This window comes from Mauremys reevesii, linkage group 20 (assembly GCF_016161935.1).
Source record: "Mauremys reevesii isolate NIE-2019 linkage group 20, ASM1616193v1, whole genome shotgun sequence".
Lineage (NCBI taxonomy): Eukaryota > Metazoa > Chordata > Testudines > Geoemydidae > Mauremys > Mauremys reevesii.
This window is the reverse complement of record NC_052642.1, coordinates 18,449,477-18,467,709: the sequence shown is the minus strand read 5'-3', so window position 1 is coordinate 18,467,709 and position 18,233 is coordinate 18,449,477. Positions and strand designations below refer to the sequence as shown.

General features: G+C 38.8%; 1 protein-coding gene across 6 annotated transcripts in view; it reads left to right on the top strand.

Annotated features, from left to right (window-relative positions):
• USP32 (ubiquitin specific peptidase 32) overlaps positions 1-18,233 on the top strand; it is a 141,118-nt gene that overhangs the window by 27,292 nt on the left and 95,593 nt on the right. For all 6 annotated transcript variants that reach the window (XM_039507958.1, XM_039507955.1, XM_039507960.1 and 3 more), the window contains exon 2: positions 2,962-3,089. In XM_039507958.1, the coding sequence (XP_039363892.1) occupies positions 2,962-3,089 (128 nt within the window). The remainder of the gene's footprint in view (positions 1-2,961; positions 3,090-18,233) is intronic.

The window sequence follows — 18,233 nt, the reverse complement described above, 5'->3', positions numbered from 1 at the left end:
ACATGCCAACAGTCTGGTTCCATTTTGGTTGAGGTACAGCTTATGCTTCCTCTGTGGGCTTCTCCTTCCCCAGAAGGTTCCCTAGTTCTTAATAAGCCTAAATTTGTCCTCCCCTCACCAATGTCTCTTCTATGCATTTAGACCTGGTAGTTCTGCCTGTCTTTCTGGCCCTGCATGTGGAACTGGAAGCATTTCAGAGAATGCTACCATGTAGGTCCTGAACTTAAATATCTTAGGACAGCCAGTGTTCTCAGCACAGTTAGATTTTGTCCAAGATTTAGGTATCTGGATTTACTCCTACAAAAATACTTAGTCAGACAAGCGTTGTATGGAGCCTTGCTACATGAATTCCTTACATGTTTGAAGGCTCTGGTGAGGTGCAGAATCTCTAGCCTTGTATCCTGTCCCCCACTCTTCAGAAGAGGTTGGGGGGCAACCTACAGCTGTGGAGGTTATTCCTTGGGCTCTGTTTCCTGTGCCCAGATACATGCTGAAGAGAGAATTTTCACCGAGAGAATTTTCTAACGAGACCATGGTGTTTTAGCAAAGCTTTACAGAGAATCCTACTTTCTCTCAAGAAATAAATTGGGAATGACTATATAGACAGCAACTGATATGGGCGTATGAAATTTAAATGTTACTTTATGCTCCAGATAACAGAGCCGTTGCCAGTAGACCATCTAATTATATGTCAGTTCTTGTTTTATTAGTATGATATGCAGTGGCAATAGCTCAAGCAAAATCCTTCCGCCAAAACTATCTCTGTATGGCAGCGTTAATGTTGACAAAATAGCTTCTTGTCTTTCTTTATCATCTCATTTCTCATAACCTTTTAAAACCCTGTTTTTAGTTTAAAAAAATACGAACATTTCAATACCATTGTCTTTAACCAATAATATATATGAAAATAAAAGCAAAGTGGGGATTTCTTGTGAACATAGTTGTTAATGAAAGGTAGATCCTTAATTTAAATGTGAACCAATTTCAAAATTGGTTCGAAAGATTTTGACAAAACAGTGACAATTAATCTTCAATGAGTTAAGGGACAAGTTGTAATCTTCAAGAACACTGGTTGGAATGAAATCTGTGGTGTGCTGTATGCTTCTAACACGCACACAAAAAAGTCCCAAATCCCAATAACCATTCAGGCATGTTTGTTATTTTTTAGCTTGCTGATTTGTAGACCTTTCAGAGGGGAGATTGTTTGAGTAATCTAATGAAGATGATGAAAGATGCCCTAGTGGTAATGTTAGTTTTGCATCCAGTGCTGCATGCTTTGTGTTCTTGCTTCAGTGTGAAAAATGGCTTTATTCTGCACTACAATGTCACTGATGCGTGATCTGGGTCGTATAGTCTTCTAATGGCAGAATAGGGTCACAAACCTGTCTCAGTCTGACACAGCCTAGGGATGGGAATTCCAGTTAATGTTTCATTCCTTTCCGCTTAGGATATAAATGGAGAGTGATTAGAACACATACTTGGGTGAGGAGAGATTCAAGGGGTTTTGATAATAGCTTATAATGTGCTTTCAAAAATTTGCTAGAAATTATTCCTGCATTGGCAAGCGAATGATCTTAGATATTTTAAATATCAAGTTTAGGTATGGGACAGTTTTACTTGTTCATTGACAGAAACAGAGCACTTCATTTTCTGAATTCCATTGGTTTTTTTTACTTTAAGTTAGCAGGAAAAGTCTGTTAACACACTACTTAAATGCAGGATTGAGATGGGGGTTATGCTGCTCATACTGTCTTAAGGGAGAGAGTGGTGTTGCAATAGGCAACAGGAATCAAAACTCCATGGCTCTGTTCCCAGTTCTGTCATTGACCCATTTTAGAGAGACAAGGTGAGTGAGATACCTTTTATTGGACCGACTTCTGTTGGTATTATTTCACCTGCCTTGTCTCTCCCATATCCTGGAACCGACAGGGCTATAGCTACACTGCATATTAACCCACTCTGGGATTTAACCAAGGCACATTTTCTGTGCCTAACATTATCTTTATTAAATGGATATAGCATGGAATCTCACAGGGTGCTGAGACTTCATTTTGTCAGAGCATTTTGACTTCCATTCAAACAAGGCACTCGAGCACATGAGTTAAGCACAAACTTAAGTGCCTTGCTGAATTAGGACCTTGAAGAACTTCATTAGAAAGATGCTGGAAGTGTAAAATCTTAAAATCAAAGACCAGTCCTGCAGGCAAGAGGAAGCCTTTGTGCATGTAAAAGGGGGATCCATCAATCCTTTTGTCATATGACATAGATAGGTGCCAATATACGTCAGTAGAGAAATCAGCTTGTAGCTGTTACTGTGGAGGAAAAACTTAAACGATTTTTCCACTCCTGACAAAACTTTAACCAAGTATAGTTAGATCTGTTTTCTATTAATGCTTTTTGTGTTATGATATGGACCTGTAGGTGATAATTTGCAGAAACTTTTTTATATAGCACAAAAGCAGACCTATTTGGTAAATGAAAACTGCTTACATGAAACAACTTGGCTAGTTCAACTCTTACTATGTGTTGGTAACTATCAGTTACAGATCATCCGTTTGGCTTATACTCAGTCCAGATTTGCATATAATGCCAGCTTATTTTTCAGTAGCATGATAATGTATAATTATCAGTGTTTATCTTTGTAACAAGTATTACAATATACTATTGTATTCAGAGAATAGTCAATTACAATATACTATTGTATTCAGAGAATAGTCAATTGATGTTAAATTTTTTGTTCTAGATGACTTTTCACTCTTTTTCTGGAATATTTTTCCAGATGTCTGAGTGCTAATAAATTAAAGAAATTGTGCATTTAATTTATCTAGGTATTTTAATTTGCAAGACGAGGATATGTTTTAGTTTTTATTTCTTTGTAAAAAGACTTCTTGATATTGAAATTAAGGCTGCTAAATCTCCCTGCTCATCTTTCTTGATTATAATTTCTTTTTCTTAATACAGTTACAGATGTAGAACTAAAGCGTCTGAGAGATGCTTTCAAGAGAACTTGTGGACTCTCATGTTACATGAGCCAGCAGTGCTTCATTAGGGAAGTGCTTGGTGATGGAGTGCCTCCAAAAGTTGCAGAGGTAATTATCTCTATTTATTCATATATTTACTGTTTTCCTTAAAGCTCACTTTTTCTGGCTGAGGACAATTAGCCAGAATTCTGGTCAGATACTATCAATGTTGTTGCTTAATCAAGACAGAGCAATAGCTGTCAAGTGACAAGGAGGTACTTCTCCACCCACAGTTGGCAGCCTGAGATTGGCTTGGGGAAACAGAATGGAGAGGCATACCTTTTTATTTTAGAAAGAGTCAAAATCCGAGACTGATGTTGATTTGAGGTGGGAGCTTGACTCCGTAGAATTCTCATGACAAGGTGGGGCTTTTTGGTTTTTAAAGGTACCCATAGTGCTGGCTACTCCAGAATTCTACTGATAATTTAAGTGTCTTTAAAACATTATAAATCAAATAGGATTACTTAACTGTATTTGTAAAGACTCATACATAATGCAGGAAAATAGCCAGAAACTAAAAATATTGTGTAAAAAAACCAAACAAACAACCCCCTCAAAACGCCACGCTGCCATCTTGTGCATTAATATGCATATTCAGAAAAATGTTTTATTTTTCAGTGTTGATGTGATTTGAGAGAGAAAATAATAAAATACTGGATGGTGGAGGGAAAAGAATAAGATTAGCCAGAACTTTAAGCTGAGATCTTCCTCCTTGTCATTCCTAATCCTATATTTATATGAACTTCAGTGTTGCTGACCTTGTACACAGTACATAAATCTAATTTTTTAAAAAGATCATCTTAGAAATGTAGGGGTGGAAGGGATCTCAATTCATCAACTTTGGCCCCTTGTGCTGAGGTAGGACCAGGTAAACCTATACCATCCCTGACAGGTATTTATCCAGCCTGTTCTTAAAAAAAATTCAATCATGGAGGCTTAGCTTAACTACCCTTATATTTAGAAAGTTTTTTCCTAATAACTAACCTAAATCTTTGTTGCTGCAGATTAAGCCCATTACTTCTTGTCCTACCTTCAGTGGACATGGAGAACGATTGATTAAAGTCCACTTTATAGCAGCCCTTAACATAATGGAAGACTGTTACCACAGACTTCTTTTCTCAAGACTAAGCATGCCCAGTTTTTCTAACCTTTTCTCATAGGTCAGGATTTCTAAACCTTTTATCACTTTATCACTTTGTCGTTCTCCTCTGGACTCTGCAATTAGTCCACATTTGTCTAATTTGTCCACAACGTGTGGTGCCCAGAACTGGACACAGTATTTCAGCTGAGTCCTCACAAGTGCCAACTAGACTGTAACAATTACCACCTATGACTTACATATGAGAGACCTATTAATACACCCCAGAATGTTAGCCTTTTTCTTTCAACGGCATCACATTGTTGATCTGAATTGTGTTCAAATATAGCCCCCAGATCCTTTTCAGCAATACTATCTCCTAGCCATTATTTTATAGTTGTTTTTTCTTCCTAAGAGGATTACAGTAAAAGTTGTGTTATCTGGCCCTGTACCAACTGGAAAGCTCTATAAACCGGCATTTCTAATCTTCATAGAAAGTCCGGTTTATAATCTGGTTGGCGTGGAGCTGGCAGGTTCCCTACCTGGCTCTGCGTCGCTCCCCGCAAGCGGCGACCTGTCCTTGCTGATCCTAGGCGGAGGTGTGGCTAGGCAGCTCTGCATGCTGCCTCCGCCCGCAGGCACTGCCCCCGCAGCTCCCATTGGTCACGGTTCCTGGCCAATGGGAGCTGTGGAGCCAGTGCTCGGGGTTGGGCGGGGGCAGCATGCAGAGCCGCCTGCTGAGCCTCTGCCTAGGAGCAGACGGGACAGGTCACCACTTATGGAGAGCCACCTGAGGTGAGCACTGGTCGAGGTGAGTGCCGCCCAGATCCAGCGCCCTGACCCTCCTCCCCCCAACCCCCTGCTCTGAGTCCCCTTCCGCACTCAAACTCCCTCCTGTGCCCCAACCCCACACACCCTCCTGCACCCAAATTCCCTTCCTCTTTGTTCACTGGCATTTTTCACTTATCAGCATCCCCAGTATGCTGGATAAAACAGTTTTTACTGTACTTTGCACTTGTTTTTATTGAAGTTTTGTTGATTTCAGCCCAGTTCTCTAATTTGTCAGTGTCCTTTTGAGTTCTTATCCTGTCCTCCAAAGTGCTTGCAACCCCTTTCTCAATTTGTTGTCCTCTGCAGATTTTATAAGCATACTCTTCACTCCATTACCAAGTCATTAATGAAAACATTGAGTAGTCCCAGACTCAGGACTGACTGCTGTATGACCCGCACTCCCAATTTGACAGCAAGCCATATCAGTTGTACACCCCTTATAGTAATTTAATCTAGATCGCATTTCCCTAGTTGGCTTATGAGAATGTCACGTCGAACTGTCAAAAGTGTAAATCAAGTTATATCACATCTACTACTTCTTGCCGATCCACTAAGTCAGAAACTAAGTCAAAGACGTAAATTAGGGTGATTTCCAGTATATTTCCAGGTATCAAAATTACGTTGATTGGTCTAAAATTTCCCAGGTTCTCTGTTCCCCTTTTTAACAATGGGTGCTATTCTCTTGTCCATGAGTTCTTGAAGATCATTGCTAACGGTTCTGAGATTGCTTCAGCCAGTTCTTAAAGTACCTCAAGAGGAGTTTTATCAGGCCCTGCCAATGTGAATTGATCTAATTTACCTAAATGTTCTTTAACCTGTTCTGTTCTTTCTCTTTTGGCTTGCGTTCCTTCCCCCTTTGTTGTTAATATTGTGTTGATTATCTGGTAAGCATTAACATTTTCTGTGAAGACTGAAGCAAAATGGTCATTAAACAACCCATGTCATCAATTATTAGCTCTCCTTCCCCCTCCAACTAGAGGACCTATGCGTTTGTCTGTCTGTGTCGTAATACATATATGGGAAATAGGTTTATTAACCCTGTAAAGTATGACAGATTTTTCTGAAACAGATGATGAAAGCATGGACTATTTTATTCAATTTTATGATATAGTTGGACACTTTGTATGCAAATTGTTAAATGTTAAAGAGGAAATAGCTACATACATGCTAGTGCACGATACATTTTATAAAAAGGTTTTGTATGACTTACTCTTCATTTGAAGTATCTCTCTAATCTTAACTTCCAAATATATATGGTCAGGATGCTTGGGCTATTAATGCCTATAAAGTGATTGGATAGGAATAAAAATGTATCTTGTCTTATGAGTTATTGGATTGGAATAATATTCCTAAAATTGCACTGTGAGACTGGGCCTCTCATCTCCCTTTACAGTGCAGTGTTAGGGATTAAACTATTGTGGTGTTCTAGTGATGAGACATGTGATCACAGATGGCAGTGGATTTTGTTTTCAAATAATGTCTGCTGGTTGTCTTCTGTTTTTTAAATCTTTGCTCACTGGTGGAGACAGCGTCATGATTATCTTATTTTAACTTGCCCGCCACCTGACAGCAAGTCTCAGATTTCAATCAATGAACCAGGATTATGTTGGCTAACTTGACATCACAAATGCTGAGATCGTGGCATCTCAAAACTATGTAGTATTAAAATGTCCAAATATGCCCAATAATTGTTAGTCAGGCAATATACTTTAGGTAATATACTCGTGACTCATCTCTGTGAACTGAATACCTTGATTAGATTCTTAAAACAAAACCAGAGCCCAGTTAAACCTATATTTTAAAGAAGCTATCCCTTGTCTTGGATGGCTTGAAGTGGGGAAGGCAAGCAAAACCATTAGTTACTCGAAGCTCTGTTCTGAGACCTCTAATCTTTAACCATTGATATAAATGATGCTAAGGCTCAGATCAGTACTTTGGCTATCAATTACTCCACTAGCACAAGTAACAGAAGTCGTATAATTGCTCTCTAAAGGTTCTAACCCATCTCATGAACCATGTGGGTCTCCAGATAATCCCATATGCTGGAATTTGTGTTTTCGGTTTGACATTTTAAAAACCGGGCAGTCAGGTTGAATAGAACACTATTTATTTTTCTCAGTTAAACAGTTGACATAATTTGTTTAACAATGTTTGTCCATGATTAGTATTTATTTTTTTCCTTCTTTCTTGAAAGTGCTGTATGTAGTATGTCCATGATTAGATAAGGTGTCAACTTTGCTGGATGTCATTCCACTATACACCGGCCATAGAATTAACAGGTCTGTTCATATGGCATCAGCCCACAGTGTCTCTCACTGACAGTCTTATACCAATGTACACACCTGAAACTTGAGCCTAATTTTTTATTGATTCCTAGGAAACCTCATCACCTGCTCAGGGATGTCTTGTTAGCAACTACAATGTGACATTTTAGTTGCCGAATGACACCCTCATTCATTAAAACCTTGCATAAGAAGCTTAAAATAAACTTTTCATCCCATAATAGTTTGTTTGACAAACTTAAGTTTGTACCCAATATAGGATCCTCTTCTTGGCTCTTATTGAACTTAGCGGTACGGTCAATGTTTTAGTCTAGTTCTTAGTGTTTTTTAAACCTTTTGATTAAAAGTTGTCCAGGAGTTAAATTTTTCTAATGCACTACTTCTTTGCCAGCAATGGATACAACCAAACTACCAAAAATATTAAGTAATAAAAATATTACTGGGGAGATGTGATAGGAAAGGTGCCATTTCCATTAGGAGTGGATATTAGACTTCATATTCTGACTAGACTATTTCTGAAGGGCATATGACTTCTGATATTGGTTAGGTGCATTCACTAGTGGTTTAAAAAAAAAACCCCAGCAGTCTCATAAATAATAGCATGCTGTCAGGGCTGTTTGCCGTTCCATGATTTGTAAAATGTTTTTGCTTTTCTGAAACCATCCAGAGACTATAACCTACAATGTGGTATACTGAAATTGGCCCATTACTAATTGTTGGAACCAGAAAGTACTAACTTGGAGAAAAAAAAAATCTGAGTTTCAACCTTCAGTTCTTTTCTCATTACTGCTGATAACCCATACAGCCTGAGCTGGGATGTTCCAAACACTCACCATGGTACCACTAAAAAAATTAGTAACAAAGATCCGAAGAGAGGTGGCCATCTGTCTGGCTATATGATAAACAAGTTGTTTGACCCTCATTACTGAGTCAGTAAGAAGAAAAAAAGGGGAGGGGGGCCCCCCACAAAAATTCTTACATTTAACTGAAAAAGCATCTTATAGGAAAGCAAAAATTGAACCTTGAAAGTGAGAATGTTACTTCTGCTCATAGACAAAAATCTTCTATTTTTCCTTTTATTTTGTTTAAGCTATACAGTACTAGACAAATTTTGCCGGAGGGGAGGAAGGAGGAGAGCTAGTCTTCTCTCACCTCCATGGTTTTCTCAGAAAACTACAGAAAAGATCACAGATAAATGGGATTTGGTTAGCAAAAATATTATTTAGTTACAGGGTTCTGCTGCGCTCATTTAAGAGGTGTAATCTGCCAATATGCCATATAAGTTCTGTGCAGACATCAGGTTTTGTTAAAATAGCAGTTAAAACAAACACCTGAAGTTTTTAGTTTACACAGACTTGTTACAAGAAACTGAAATAAATGATCGTCACTTGTGAAGTACTGATACAGATAGTCATAAAAGACTCTTCTTAAGAGGTTTATGTGAAAAGAATAATGGGGACTTTCAATCTTGAGCTTTCTGTTTTTGAAATGCATCATATTGATACTTAGTGGTAGTTGAAAATCTAATATAAGAGGCACTGTCTGCATGCTTATTTATTGTGATCAAATATTTTATTGAAGATTCAAATAAAAATATGGGTAGAGAAATTGTTGGCTTATTCCCTTGCAGATGTTGGAAAGAAATGGGAAGTAAATATTTACAGATGTGAAGAGTAATATGGGCACAGAAATAAATATACTGAAGTTTTATTAGCTTCGGTTTAACAGAAATATTCAAACCATCATAAGAAATATATAATTAATAAACAAATAGAATTTCCTTACCTGGATGCAGCTAGGGAGGAGAACATTAGACTAAAGAGAGCTATACTGAATTTTGAAGTTCTAATAGTGTACACTGAATCTAACTTCAATTTTATTGTTTTGCAACTCTTCTGAGCTTTAAGGCTAATCTTAAATCTTTCTCATGGTGAATTTTCGGTAATCTCTCTTGGTTCTTTTAACCTTGTAATCACACCTCTTACAATCATTAATTCTCTTAACTTCCTGCACATCCTTTCTCCGCTATTACTGGCTCTCAATATTTCTGCCTTCTGTCAAACTCTAAATTTCAAACCTAATAAATAATACAGTTTTGCTTGTTTTGTTTGCTAACAGAATATTCTACATGAGAGAGAAATGGAGTGAGACTCTGGGTATAAAATTTTCATTAAAAAAATTAGACATTCAGCTTCCATTAGCAATAATGTGAGATGGATGGATAAAATGTGATGCATCACACTTGAAAATCTACTACTGTGTCTGGAGAAATCTCGTTTGTACTATGTTTGTTGGCATTATAAAGGCAGGGTGTTACCCCAGTGAAATAGTTAGGCAAGCCTGCTAATAGTGCAGTAAGTAACATCACTAAAATTACTTCAGCAGTTTTCCAGATTGTAGAATGAACACTTTTAAACAGCTCATTCAATAAATGTCTAAACCGAATAAATTAACTTTGCTGATGGAGATCAGTAGTCAGCCAAAGTTATTTTTCTTAAAAGGTAACTTGTATTTGGAGAGCAATTTAATAGCATTTCAGATCTATAGACCAATTTTTTCATTATTGCTCCTGTGATGTGGATATCCTTGGCATTTTGTAGAGCCCCATCATAACTGGGTCTGTGTTAATATGGATTCTAAAGGTTTGGGGTTTTTTGTTTTGTAGGGTTAGAAGCATTTTGTGACAAGTATAGGCAGATTTCAAAGGCAAACAACAGCTTAATTTAACCACAGGAGAAGGCAACCTTCAGACCATGCGTAGATAATATGAACAATCACTGGAATATTGGATTAGAAGCAATTAGTGATGTTTCTTAACAGTTATTTTACTTTAAGACATCAACTTTTAATTGACTGGATGTTGATATCTGGTCTTGGACTGGGCTGTGAAAACTTTCAGGGGGGCCTGTAAACTGGGCTTTCTCTGACCTGTCAAATACTTTTATGACTTATTCACAATTAAACTGTATTATTGTCTTCAGAATGCTTGGGCCGCTGTTGGTAATCCTGTTTTTTATGGTAGTGCCTAAAGGCCAACCCATTGTGCTAGGCACCGTATAAACAACTAGTATATGGTCTTCTCTTGAAGAGCTTAGGGTCTAAATAGACAAGAAGATGAAGGGGTAGAACACACAACTTGAGAGAACAATGTGATGGCAAGAAACATGTTAGTGCCAAGATATTGTGAGGTGGGGGTTGGTAAGCAGGGGATAAGCTAAATGGAAAGAAAAAGTCAGAGAAGGTTGGATGAGGGGGGCAGGACCAGGGAGAAGAGGGTAAAAAGTGTAGGTTTGGAGTCAAGATGAGATGTAGAGACTGAGGAGGAAGAAGGGGGAAGGGTTGGAACAAGCTGCTAGTCAGCACAGGGCAGGGAGAGTCTAGTCAAAACTGTAGAATGCTCTCTAAATATCTGAAGTACTTTTACTTTCACTGCTTCTGGACTTACCAGCTGGAGTCTCTGGCTGCCTCCTCTCCAGTTCTCCCCCAGGGCCGTATAGCAGGGGAGAGGGGAGGCACCAGCAGTGTCATGGTGTTCCCATAATGTTGGGGGTGGGTCCCCATCACAGTTCTGCACCCAAGGCAGTGCTGTGGAGGGGTGGCCTTCGTTGGGCCACATTTTACTACCTCTTCCTAATACAGCAGTCCCTGCTTTGGCTGCTGCTTGCTTTGCAGTCTGGAGTTTGCTGTTCTAGTGAGTCTACTTCAGATGACTCCATGCATCTGAAGAAGTGGAGTTTTTTACCCACGAAAGCTTATGCCCAAATAAATCTGTTAGTTTTTAAGGTGCCACCAGGCTCCTCGTTTTTGTGGATACAGACTAACACAGCTACCCCTCTGACACTTGTTATATTGTTGGCTTTGAGAACTCCCTGGAAGAAAACCATCTCAGTATTGTCTGTAAGTGAGACTGTTTTGTACAGTCCTGTATTTTTGTTTGCTTTGGAAGGCCTGGTGTGCCCAACTAATAGAATGTGAAAAATGAGAATTTTTTCCTTTGGGGAAGTAAGGGAGTAGCTGGGATCTCTTGGAATATGTAGGCTAAGCTGGCAGGAGGTGACATGAATACAGTTTCTATCCCTGAACCTGTAGCAATTTTACAGGATAATGCCACTAAACCAAAATATTATTATTGTTGTTGTTGTTGAAGTGGCACCACTTCTTTTGTTTTTTTAAATTCAATTTAATAACAACAGCTTTCCCTTGATCAGCGTCCTTTTGATGTTGCAGCCAAAAGAATCACTGCTTGCAGCACCAAATGGGCACTGTTTTAGATGAACTGTAACAGTTTTGGCTGGGAAAAGGTAAGTGATCTAGCTTGAAGCAGGCATAGTATGGAGGTAGCCATGGTTCAGATCTCTAGCCTCACGCCTACTCAGCCAATATAGCTCCTGATCTGAAGCAGCCCCCACTCTTCCAGTCCTGAACCCCACCCTACCTCCAACTCTGTGAAAGCACCTCAGTCCTGAGCTGCCGTTTCGTTTGCTTGACTCATTTCAGCTGTTGATTGGAAATATGAAGTGTGGAAAGTAATAAGAGTGACTTGGTGATGACTGGCTGAGTTATCTCTGATACAATAATGCTCTTCTGCTTGCAGCACCAAATGGGCCCTGTGCAGAAGTTAGGCTTTGCTTTGTTGTTTTGATGACAATCAGAAGGGTTCTTTCCACTGATGGCTAGAATGTTTCTTGCAACTTTGGAATTGATTGGCTGTGGTCTTTGAAAGTTATTGTGATACAGATAGTTAAACATAGACATACCATTGATTGGAATGTTAGGCCTCATTTTGCTCAGCCAACGATAAAATAAATGCTGTTGAAGTAAGCAGATTGATATCTAATCACAGGTTATTTACTAGGGAGCTTGGGGAAACACTGCACTAGGTGTCAGCTGCACCAACTGGCATAGTGAACCATCTTTGGAGAAACAGACTACTCTGTAAAATAAAATGATAATTAACTCTAATGAAGTTAGCCTCAGTGCAGATATTTAAAATCCCTTTCAGTCTAACATATGTCAGTCTACAAAATATAATTACATAACTTAATCCCAGCATATTATATTCCTGTTTTGTTTGTCTTGTTGAAATGTTGTTGGAAATGTAACTACCCTAACCATGAACTACACAAATCTGCTTGTTGTCTGATTTTTAAACCCTTAAAAGTAGGCCGTTCTGAATTGTTTGAAAATCAGAAGTGATGCTTCGCCCTTGTGTAACTTGCTTTTTGGTTTAACTAACATTGTAGCAAGCTGGTTACTACGCGCATGGTTTCAGATTAAAATAATTTGCCAACCACATAGGGCTAGATCAGTACCTTCTTTAAGAGAGATCCTGTGATAACGATTTAATTTGCTACCACAAATCTGTGAGGTTGTGTCAATCACATCTCTGCTGTAGTGAGACAGGAGGAAGCTTTTCACATAAACGTTTGGGATGTTGAGGTCCAGGGCTGTGACTGTGTGTGTGAAATTTTGTCCTTAATGCTGGGGATTCTGCCCAGGCTTGTTAACCTCCAAGTGCCCTGCTCTGATGTAGCTAGCTCATGTGGCATTTTTGGCATTCTCTCCTTCTCTCATGCTCATTGTGACACTTCATTTGTGCTGCAGTAGTGCCTCAGAGCCCTAGGACCCAATGGAGATAGGCTCTGTCCAAACACAGAACCAAAAGACGATTCTTGCCCCCCAAAGGTCTTAGAATCTAAGTAAAGCCAAGAGACAACAGATGGACAGATGAGGAAGTACAAGGAAACAATGAGAATATTAGTCGGCATGGTAGGCGGTGATCTCAGCATATCAGGGGCCTAATCAATGTCAAGTTTTTGGTAGGCATCATGGCAAAGAAGAGTTTTAGGGATGGAGGGATTAAAGGAGGTTAATGAGGTAGTTGTGTGGATGTTTTCAGGGAGCTCCTCCCAAGTATGGAGGACTTCATGGGAGAAAGCACAACGATGTATGTTTGAAAATTTAAGTGGGTGATGGAGGTTGGCATCATGTGCTGATTGGAGGCAGGAATCGACATTTCACTAACAAATGAGAGATGGTAGGTAGAGAGAGGATAGGCTGTGAGGCATCTTGAAAGTGAAGACGAGCAGCGTATGTTTGATGCTATAATAAAGAAAGGGAGCTAGTGGAGGGATAGAAAGAAAGGAGTGGTGGTGAAGGTGACAGGCTAGGGAAATGATTTTTCCAGCAGCACTCTTAATGGATACAGATGAGACAAGGCTGTTTGTCAAGACCTGAGAAGGGATGTTGCGACTGCACTCCTACGGAAGTTAAAGGCTGCCTAGATTACAGAATGTTATTGAATGTGAACATAATTATGAAAAATTGAGTTAGGTGACACGCCGATGACCATAGTTTACTCCTCAACATAGATCAGGACAAATTGTGTTTATAGTAATGTCAGTGAACCGTGATTGACAGGTCTACGCTAACTGGTAAGCCATAGTCAACATTGCCAGCTGACTTGATTATTGGTAATCAAGTTAAAACATAGTTTTATACTGTAGACAAGCCCCAAGAGAGTAAAGTTTATGGATAGGCTGCCGTAGTTAAAACTTTCTGCTTGAGACTTTGTTCCCCTTTCAGGGAAACTTGCTATGTTGAACTACTGCTTTCTGGTTCCTGCTGTGCTTGTCTTCGTGGAGCCTCTAATGCATTTTCATGCAAGCTTTGCATGGTCTTGGGAGAGAGGGAAACCACGCAAAGAGCTTCTGCTTTCTTTCACATAGTTGCTCTTGTGTGCTCAAAGTAGCATGTCCAAGAAGTGGTTGCCTAGAAGCTGATATCAAATTATTAAAAACTATTTCGGCCTGTTGGCTATTTTTGATTTGTGAACTATTGATTTCTCTTGAGAAAGATATATCTACAATATTGTATTAGCTAAAACTGAGAGCTAGGAGCAGCCTATTGATCTTTAACAAAATAGGCCAACAAACTTTTTTTTTTTTTTATTTAAACACAGCCATAGGCTTTTGAAGCAGAATGTACAAAAAGTATGAAGGGTGCGTAAGAAATGTTAGTGAAGAGAAGTGTAGTACAGTGAACTTTTTCTTTCTGGCACTGGATATATGTGTCGTCATAACTTAGGTAAGTAAAGTATCAAAAAACCCAGACAGAATTCAGAGGAGTAGCACATTATCATCTTATTAGCTGGATATTTTAAATTCTTGTCACAGTAAAGGTTGTTAGATTCATGCAGATAATCACTTTTAGATGATATGACTATTTTTATGAGAAGATCGTATAATAGAAGGTAAAGAATGCATTTGTAAATTAGGGCTATAGCTGCGTGAACAAATTACCTAGAGAGATGACAACACTTTGTGTGAGCAAATACTATTTTTGTGACTAAAGAATGAATTTTTAGTGTGTTGACTGAAAAAATAGTTATTGAAAGTTTTTAGTTTATAAATTGAAACTTCATGTCCCAAACACAGAATAGATGATGGTTCAGCTGTTGTAGCCTTTATCTTCCAGTCACAAATTTTGATTACTTTCAGTGATACAGAGAAAGTAGTGACTTTATGGACAAAAGAGTCTGAGGGGTCCTAATGGAGCTTGTGTACAAATAAAGATACATGTTTAAGTAAAATTTTATATAACCTACATAAAAATTACATCATTATGCCAGTTACTGTACCATTCATTAGAATCAAAATAATTAAAGTAAAATGTTATCAATAATATAGGAATTAGTTTTATTTAGGATTTGTAAGTACAATTTGATAGGTTTCCAAGACCTCAGTCTCATCCCTGAACTGCCTCACCACTTCTCCTAGCTTTAGGGCAAAGTAAAAGTTGTGGCACATGAATGGAGGAAGTTCTGTTAGAATATACAGCAATATGGGTTGAGTTTAGAACAGTTCAGATGCCTTAAAACTAATTGTGATAAAATCGGAATACCCACTTCTGTAACATATTTAGCCTTTTAAATTTAATCTGCATGTTCAGGTACTGTTTGGAGAAAACACCTTTGTTACATATTTATTATAAATATAATATGTAAGTGCATTTAGTTGTTGCTAAAGTTAATCTGATACATAGCTCAAAAGTGTAATTTTTTACCTAATTTAAAAAATATATGTAAATAATGTTATAAAAATGCTTGCTTGGACCCCCAGTCCTGCATTGTACTACGTGCAGGCATTGCAGTTGGCCCATGTAGAGTTCCATTCAGGTCCCTGGGTCTGTAGGAACAGCACACTATTCATACATTGTGAATTGCAGGATTGGTGGAGACTAAATTTGTACTTTTATTAAACTCTGCATAGACTCGATCTATGTTGCTTATGATTTGAGGTACTCACACAGTATACCAAAAAGCTATCTGTTGTCTTCTTATTTCTCCACATCAGGATTCAGACAATAGTTCTTTTAATCCATTCTTGCTGTTACAGCAATAGACTCAGCCCTACTGTCTGCTTCTTGCAATAATTTTTACGTTTACAAAATAGCTATATTTCTACATACGCTGTCAACATAATAACAACCCAGTTTGTAGCAGCTGGTTGTGTAGATTTTCCTTCCAGAAAAAGCATCATCAAAGAATGACAATCCCTTCCTCTTGGCCTTCCTCCTTAATAATATATCCCCAAATACACTGGCCTGCTGCTGCAAGATGTATTCTGTAATGGGTTTGGAAAAGGGTGTGGCACACCGAATAAAAAAACATAAATTTGCTGTCCTTGCAAAATGCCTTTCCTAGCTCTCTTACATATCTAGCTGAATTACTCTTTGTAGTCAAGCAACAAAAGATCTAAGAGTAAAGTGGAAAAAAAGAGTAAACCATAAGATTGAATAATAGCAGGAACCTCTAGAATAATTCACATTTAGGAACCATAGTTCATGTGTCGTTTAAAGGGATACTGTCAACTTGAATTTTTTAACTGACTAATCTTAAAAATAAAAATCCAGTGATGTTTTTCTGGTCCCCTGCCAAGGGGCTTTTCTTAGCAAGCGAGTGTTGCAGTCCCCAGAACAACATCACCAGATGTGTTCAAGCTCCCTCTGAAAATCTCCTTCACAGCTTGCACACTTCCACCTGCCTACTGATCTCTTCAGCAGCAGCGTTGTGGTGATACTCATCCCTTGGGCTTGCAGAAACATGTCTATCCCCTTCCTGTTCTTTGCCCCCATTTTGCAATGCTTGGATCTGGGAAGGAATTAAGGGTGCTGCGGGTTCTCTCCAGCCCTTTTTGATTTCAGTCACACCTTGGTTCCCATTCCTGAATGTAGTTTCTCTATCATGGTTATCACTTGTTTCCTTTGAACTAAGGTATAATTTTTCTTCCTTTTTCTTTTATTCTATCCAGTCCTCTGAAATCCAGATAAGTGTGTGAGAGAAAGAGAGGGAGGAGCTTTGTTACTTACTACGGTTAATGTGCAGTCCCAAACAGTGAGGCAAAAAAAGAGCCAATTCGTTTTGATCCAATCCCTCTCTCAACAGAGGGAGTTACTGTCAGCAAAGAAATGAGACTCAGCCACATGGATTAGCCCTGCCTTTTCTTTAGAAGTAAAAATGTTTTGTTAATTGTGTCTTCTCTCTGAGGATCTCAGAGCACTGTACGTACATTCATGAATTAGGTTTCAACACATTTATGAGGTAGGGAAGTATCCCTATTTTATGAATAAGAAAACAAAGATAAAGTGCTCCTCAAAGTCACCCAGCAGCTGTCTGGCCTCACTGGAAGTAGAGTTCAGGTTTCCTGGTTCCCTGTCCTGCATTTTAGTTACAAGATCATATTCTCTTTTAGACATATTCCATCCTTGTTCTTTTGAAATATGACAGGATGGGTTTTTTTACCATTGGGTAGGACTAGTATTGAGAAAACACTTAGCGAAAATATTGCCACATTTCTTGACGATTGTGGTGGCAGGGGAATGATTTTTGTGAGCTGTAAGCATGCTCATGCAGTTCGATATCCTTTCAGTCTTGTCAGGGTAGTCTGAAAATTTCCAGTGTTTATAAGTTATTTCATAGCTGACATCCTTTCTTCCTACAGTTTTAAATAGTTTCTTGTAGCCTTTCGAAGCTGAATGAGAAGTGGAGGCATTGAAGTTGGCTCATCCAGTTTTCCTTTGGCCTGCGGCAACTAATGTTCTGTAACAGCCAGGCTTCTGTATAGCATACCACTCGGGGAAATTCTGCTTGGTTCTGTCACCAGTACCTCACAGCTGCAGAATTTTTGTGTTCAGCTTAAAATAAAAAACATCCCATAATTCATGCTGATCTGTCATGAAGGTATTTCTCAGGCCAAGCGCATGATTTCTACCCTTGGTACATAATTCCCTGCCAGCCCAGTGGGCAATAGAAAGCTTTGTCTGAACCCTTCTTTTCTGCCTCTGTTTTGCTTTCTCAGTTTTTGTTGCATGTGGACATCGTTCGTTACTTTTTGCTCTTATCTTCTGTTCCTCACTTTGGTGCTGTTTCTCTCTTCCTCCTCAAATATTTTTCCCTTCTGTCCCTGTCTGTGTTCTTGAAGCTGGTCCTATTTTTGCTTCACAAAAAGGCAGGAATGAAAAGTGGTGTTGCCAGTTTGTTGCCCATGGATCATGCGTGTTATCTGCATAATCCTACCGATCATTGCCAGCCTGGAAAACAGGAGAGTGGCTGTATCACAAAATGTAATAAAGCATAACTGGAGAATCTTGGTCTTCTGCATAACATAGCAATCTTTTGCGACTGTGGTGGAAGATAAGCTATGTGAAACTCATTACACAATATCAGACTTTTGGAGACTGTCAAAGAAGGACCATTGCTTGTCTGTGTCGGGGATTCCCAAATTGTGATATGTTTGCCACTGCTGGGATGTGAATTTACATTGAATCCATTTACGTTACAACTTTTTTTTTTTTAAGGTGGTGGTCCATGAGCCAATAAAGTTTGGGAACTCGTGATCTATGTAAAATAAGAGTTTTGGTCGCTATCACAAGGTTGCCAATTTGTACCAAGTAATCTCAGCAGAGAAGCCATAAATTGAATGATTGTAGATTAAATTATCACCCTTTATGGACAGTTGCTCT